The following is a 6,400-nucleotide window of genomic DNA, read 5'->3' on the forward strand; positions in this document are numbered from 1 at the left end:
AGTACTATACTTTGGCCGAAAACCAGATTGAGAACAGTCCAAACAGTTGGAGGATTCCAAATAGGTCGAAAGATGGATGGTGACATGTCTCTCCAATAGTTTGCTATATAAAGGTAACAAAGAGATAGGACGATAGTTAGTAATAATATCAGAGGCCAGTTTAGCGTTTTTATGGATTGGCATGATTTGGGCAACTTTCCAAGCGTTGGGAAGTTTGACTTCTTTGATGGAATGGTTCAGAAGAGAGCGAAGAGGCTCTGCCAATTCTGCTGCCAGCTTTTTAGCGAATTTAGCAGGAATTAGATCAGTTGGTGAGCCCGATTTAGCAGATCTTAATAGGAGTTCCGTATCTTGGACTGTCAACAGCGGAAATTCTTTAAGAACACCCTGTCCAGCAAACTCAGGAAATTGGTTAATATCAGCATCATCCTTTTGAGTGACAGAAGAAATTATATTGTTATAAATGTCTTCAATTTTTTGGGAAAAGAAATCTGAAATTTTATTGCAAAGAGATTGAGTGGGTTCCTCTTCTGTGTCAAGAGTTTTAAGATTTACAAAGGAGTTAAGAATCTGAAAAAGCAATTTGGAGGAGTTACCCTATTGTTCCAGCTGCATGGTAATTTGGTGTTTGCGAGCCAATTTTATATTTTTATGGTAGGTGAGCAAAGCCATTTTATAACATTCTTTGCTTAGCGCATCTTTAGTGCGCCGCCATTTACGTTCAAGTTTTATGCAATTGCTCTTCTCTTTCCTTAGCTCAGTTGTATACCATACAGTCTGAGTGCGACTGGTCATCGTATTTGATATTTTCTCCGGAATTAGAGCATCCAGGGTAGTTTTTATGGTATGATGAAAAGTCTTAAAGTGATCATCCACTGTGTCTAGATAAGATTCCTGCTTATTCCAAGTGAGCGTTTCTTTAAATATGTTAGGAGATAATTTCTGCCAGTGTCTGAAAGTCCTATTAATTGGAGGTATCTTTACTACCTGTTTTCTTATATTAAGAAGGACAAAAGAGACCGTAGAGTGGTCAGACCATGTTATTGAGTCAGTCGAGGTATAAATTAGATCCGGTGAATTAGAGAGAACCTGGTCCAATATATGTCCAGCTTTGTGAGTGGGGGCATCATTCCTAGTTGTAAGATTTAGAGCTAACATTTCCCTGGAGAAAGTAGCCACATCTAGGTCTTCCTGATTATCAATATGGACATTAAAGTCTCCCAAGAGAATAAATTTGTCTGAAGATATAACATTTGGTGCTAATATATCCAATAGATTTGAAATGGAATTAGCAATAGGTCCTGGGGGGCGTTAAACAAGAGCTCCCTTCCAGCTCAACTGTGGATGGAAGTCAAGTCTAAAAACAAGTATTTCAATTTTATCTGAACTAAATTTATCCAGTACAATGGCCTTTATCGGGTCTTTATAAATTATGGCAACTCCGCCGCCAACTTTATGGGACCTATCTAGTTTTAGAGTGTGATAGTCCACTGGTACTGCAATCGCGATATCAGGAGCAGAAGATGGTCTTAACCAGGTCTCCGTTAAGAATCCAATATCTGGGGCTAAAGTAGAGAAAAGATCCCAGATATTTATTGCATGTTTGGGAAGCAAGCGAACGTTCGCTAAAAAACAATGCCAATTGGTTTTATAGGGCATGGGATCAATGCTCTGTGTGGTTTGGGATCCGACACCTGGAGGAGGGGATAGGCTCTCAAATCTACAGTTAGCACACGTAAAGCTAGCCTCGATATTGGGAGGGAGCCGGTTGATACATGTGATACTATCGCTGTTCCCTTTAATATTTCCTTCGGTCTTCCTTATGTTCAGCAACTCCTGTCTGAAGTATTTAAAATCTTGTTTATGGCCCTGTATGTTGTCCCTTCGGTGCGCCATCGGCGGGCCCCTCTGTGCGCGTCCGCTGCGCGTCGCCCAGCACATCGTTTTATGGGGTCCAAGCGTTCAAACACTAGAGCGCTCACCCTAGCCCGGAAGTGACTGTTAGTCGATTGTAAGGGAAAGGAAGAATCACCCTCCACAGCAAACGAGCACTGCTCGCGGTGGACCGGGGAGAGAGAAAATAGTCCCTGGCAAGTAGTGATAGCAAGTTTAAAAAGACACTTTTTAAAAGTTAAAACTTTTCCAAAATATAAAATTGACGACAGCATATAAAGCAGAATAAACAGTTCAGGCTCTTTCTCATACCCCGAGTGTCGGAGCGTGCGTTAGTGGCAGGCTTCTGTTTGCACTGTTACATAACTCCTGGGAGGGTCCTGCTGCTGGGTGAGTTGTGAGTGGTCTGTGAGGAGTGGAAAGTAAGAACTCTTTCGATTTCCAGGGGAGCATTTTCAAACTTCTGTTTTCAGCTGTGCCGGTCCCTGTTTTTTATGCTGTTCTGTGCATTGTCTATGCTCTTTCCTAGTAAGTGAGGACTCTATTACACAAATATCGCTTCTTTATTCTGTCCCGTACACACAGCGTGCAGCTGTTATAAATATAGACTTGAATCCACTCGATTCTCTGGAGACTTTGCAGCGCAGCTTGATGAATATACACTCACAGTAAAGTTAAAAAGCGCTATGCACTTGTTGATAACATAGTACATGTTTGACACATACCTAATAGAAAGTGAGCTGAGACGAAGACCCGTCTATGTTTTTGCATTCCTCCAGTTAGAATGTACATATGGCTCCATGTCACGTTTTCGAATCTTCTGCTGCCCTTTAATCCGTAATTAATTTAATCGGGTTTTAGGTTTGACTCCATTAAGCCTATAGCACTATCTTCTCCTTTCCAGAACGCACCTATTTCTTAAATTAAATCCCAGGACTGGAAAACTGGTGTCCCATTGACAGGGGGGAGTCTGGTCACCCTTACAGGAGAGAGATGGAAGAGGGGTACTGAGGGAAGAGAGCCCTGCGCACAGGAGGGATGGAAAAGGGGTACTGAGGGCAGAGAGCCCTGTGCACATGAGATGGAAGAGGGGTACTGAGGGCAGATGATCAGAGTCGTGTTCTTATCCTTACATCAGTCGCTGCGCTTAAGCGGGATCTCTCTCACTTAATTTATTTTTGTATTTCATTGAATTGTTGTGCGCTGACTTTTGGCTGGTGGCCACTTTGTAATGCTGTTTTGGATATTGAGTCTAGGTGTATTTCATGTGTAACCAAAACCCCTACATATGCACAGGATCAGGATGAGCAAAATCTGACAGGCTCAGGTCACTTGTTCGTTACTCAGTTCACAGAGCTTCTCTGCTGCACTTTAACATTTTTCAGGGACTTTTTCCTTGCTTGGAATGAGAGGCATCCTGTGAGTTTTGCAGAAGGCTAGAAAACCTCCTTGAAGAGGCAGGTTTTCATTTATTCCTCTGGCACTGCCAGCTGGGAAGGATCCTGAGTTCTGGGTAGAAATTATTCCAGGGCTGTTCTTCACACCTTCTGGTTTGCTTGAAAATGCACCATTTGCGCACTCTTTTTTTCAAAATGTTCTCGGGGGAGTACCCCCGAACCTCCCGTGGGGGATTCAGCTCGCTCGCTCGCCACAGTGAAGTACAACAATTGATTTACGCCCCATGACTTTCAAATCTCACCAGCCGCCACTGCAAGTACAGGCTGCACCCACAGACCACCTTGGCCCTGATTGAGGAGCTGAAACCCTATTTGGAACACCCAACAAGCAGGAACAAAACAATTCCCACCCATGTGCAGGTCCTGTGCTCCCTGCACCTCCTGGCCTCAGGGAGTTTTCAAGGGGTCATAGCAGAGGTTGGCGGGGTCTCACAGAGTGCTCTGTCGTGCTTTTTCCATGCATTTATAGATGCAATGCTACAGAGGTTATCACATCACATATACTTCCCCAGCACCCAACAGGCATTACAGCAAACAAAACTTGACTTCTACCAGATTGCACATTTCCCCCACGTCATTGGCTGAATTGATGGGACCAATGTGGCCATAACACCCCCATCAGCAACTGAATATGTCTACAGAAAACATAAATGCTACCATTACCTGAATATACAGATTGTGTGCAATGCTAAGTAAATCATCAATGACATTGTACCTAAATACCCTGGCAGTACACACAACTCTTTCATCTTTAGACATATTGGGATACACAGACATCTGAGTGCTGGAGAGTTTGGAGAGGGATACATGCTAGGTAAATGCATGGCACACATCCATCCATCCACTACATCTTCTGAGCGGGGGGACAGCGACTCACCTATTGTGTCTATCCCTGCAGGTGACAGTGCCTATGCAGTGCGGGACTTCATCCTGACCCAGTACCTGAATCCAGCCAATGCAAGGGAGAGGAGATACAACAGGGCACACAGATCTACGTGCTGTGTCATAGAGCGTACGTTTGGAATCCTAAAGAGCCAGTTCCGGTGCCTGCATAAAAGTGGAGGAGCACTGCAATACAGCCCTGACACCTGCTGTAAAATCGTGGCAAGCTGTGCAATGCTCCATAACATGGCTATGAGGAAAGGCACCACAATTGACGTGACCGATACAGATACATCGGATGGCGATTGCCCTGCTCCCTTTGGTAGACCAGCATCAGGATTTGGGGATTGCCGGGTGTCAGAGACAGACTGAGATCACACAGAACTACTTCTAGGTGAGTAAGGATGACATGAGACAAAATAATGATTTAAATCAGTGCTGTGTTTATTTATAGTTCAAATACACTGACTGTTGCTGTACCCAGCACATGTTATTATCCACAGTGCAGTTAGTTCCCAAAAAAATGTTCAATATGTATTCATGGGTTGCCTCACCCATTGATGCAACTGTTTAACTGTACAGTTTGCCTCCTTCAGTGACACATTGGTGCTGGTTGGTCTCCAGGCTGAGTGCCCTCCGTTGGGTACCTAGGTACTGCACCCTGTCTGCCATTGCGCCTTCTCGCATCTGGCAATGTTGGTGTGTTGCTACTCCTACTTGATGTTTCCTCACTCTCCCCAGAGACCATGAGTGCTGTGCCAACTGAGTTTGCTGTCTGCATCTGCTCAACTGCCTTGGTGACCTGCGCCAGGCCTCTTGCAATGTTGTGGCAGCAGTGTGACATTTCCACCTGCATGGTACTGCTGCAATGGGTCAAGTTGCGGGTGGTGGTGCACAGGCGGTTCACCGCCTTTGTGTAGTTATGCAGACATGCGTTGGCACGTTAGACAGCCCTGTCCCTAGCGTCTTGGTCATGCTTCAAAGTGACACACAGGTCACGTATGGCACCTGCCATGGCCATGATGCCCTCCTCCATGTAGCGCTGATTCTTGTTGAGTCTGCTGAGCTGCCTATTAATAGAGCGCAATGATTTCTGTTGCAGGCGCTGTACCTGCAGCATGCTGTTCTCAGGACCTGCAAAGGCTGTGTGTTCTTCGCCTGTGGCAGTGCTGGTCCTGGGCTTTGACCTGTGTGTTTCCGTTCCAGGCACACTAATTTGTGGGGGTTCCTGCCCCTGCATGTGGGACACACCCTGCCTTGCCTCTCTTTGCTCACTCTCCTCCCCTGTGGCCTCTATGTCATCCTCCAATTGTGCCAGTGGGGGCATATATGTGCGCTTCCTGCGCATGATTGTTCTGTGTTCTGTCTCTTCACTTGAGTCCCCATCATCAGCCTGGTTGTCAGGATTTCCAAACTCATCTTCCTCTGCACTGTCATCAAGTGTCCTGGATTGTGCTGTGGGTGTAAAGGGGAATACATGAGTTTGTGTCATTGTCTGCATTTTGCACTCAATAGAATTTCTACAATTTGTCTTGGCTAACTTCTGACACTCTCTTATTCCCTTATCACTGATTCACATGTTGCATTTATTTTACTATGTCTCATGGACACACTATCAAAGATCTGACTACGTCTCCCATGATGCTTTGCTGGGTGTGCTGTAAGAAGTGGACCGGAGTAACATGTGTTGTTTTTATATTGTGCATTCCCGTATGTGTGCATGGGATGGGGATGTGTGCAGATATATTGGGCATGCATCTTACCTTGGCTGCTGGTTGCAGGGTCGGAGCTGTCTATGTCAGCCACGCCACTGACGCTCTCAGGCAGGAGGGTTGACTCCACCAGCTCCTCATGGTGTGTTGGCTCTGCTGCTGTGGATGATCCTCCCCAGGTCTTGTTTGACTCCTTCAGTCTGGCTGCCACCCTCTCCTTCGACCTTTGCCGCATATCATACCACCTCTTTCGCAATTCTTCCACAGTGCGATGAGTCACACCCACAGCATTGACTTTTTCCTGAATGTCCAGCCAGATCTTTCTTTTCCTGAACTAAGGGACTCACAGTGCCTTTTTCCCAAAGAGGAGCTCATGGCTGCACACCATCTCCTAAATGAGCACCTCCTGCTCCTTGTCTGAGAATTTGTGTATTTTCATCCATTTTTCTCCCTCCT

The 6,400-nt window shown here is 45.5% G+C and overlaps 1 protein-coding gene across 1 annotated transcript; it reads right to left on the minus strand.

Moving 5' to 3' along the window:
* Nucleotides 1-4,656: 4,656 nt before the first annotated feature.
* On the minus strand, nucleotides 4,657-6,179 carry LOC147709210 (uncharacterized). Its single transcript, XM_086925897.1, has 2 exons — nucleotides 5,996-6,179; nucleotides 4,657-5,687 (listed from the first exon to the last, which is right to left on the minus strand). Exons 1-2 carry the CDS (start codon nucleotides 6,177-6,179, stop codon nucleotides 5,176-5,178), a joined length of 696 nt encoding a protein of 231 aa, XP_086782023.1. The 3' UTR covers nucleotides 4,657-5,175.
* Nucleotides 6,180-6,400: the final 221 nt, after the last annotated feature.

Source organism: Lissotriton vulgaris, chromosome 6 (assembly GCF_964263255.1).
Source record: "Lissotriton vulgaris chromosome 6, aLisVul1.2, whole genome shotgun sequence".
Lineage (NCBI taxonomy): Eukaryota > Metazoa > Chordata > Amphibia > Caudata > Salamandridae > Lissotriton > Lissotriton vulgaris.

Bases quoted from the DNA above. Each gene is read 5' to 3' on its own strand.
- LOC147709210 (XM_086925897.1), bottom strand. From the start codon at position 6,179: ATGCGGCAAAGGTCGAAGGAGAGGGTGGCAGCCAGACTGAAGGAGTCA. The intron at 5,688-5,995 runs GTAAGATGCATG...TTACACCCACAG, and splicing joins CCCTGCAACCAGCAGCCAAG to CACAATCCAGGACACTTGAT.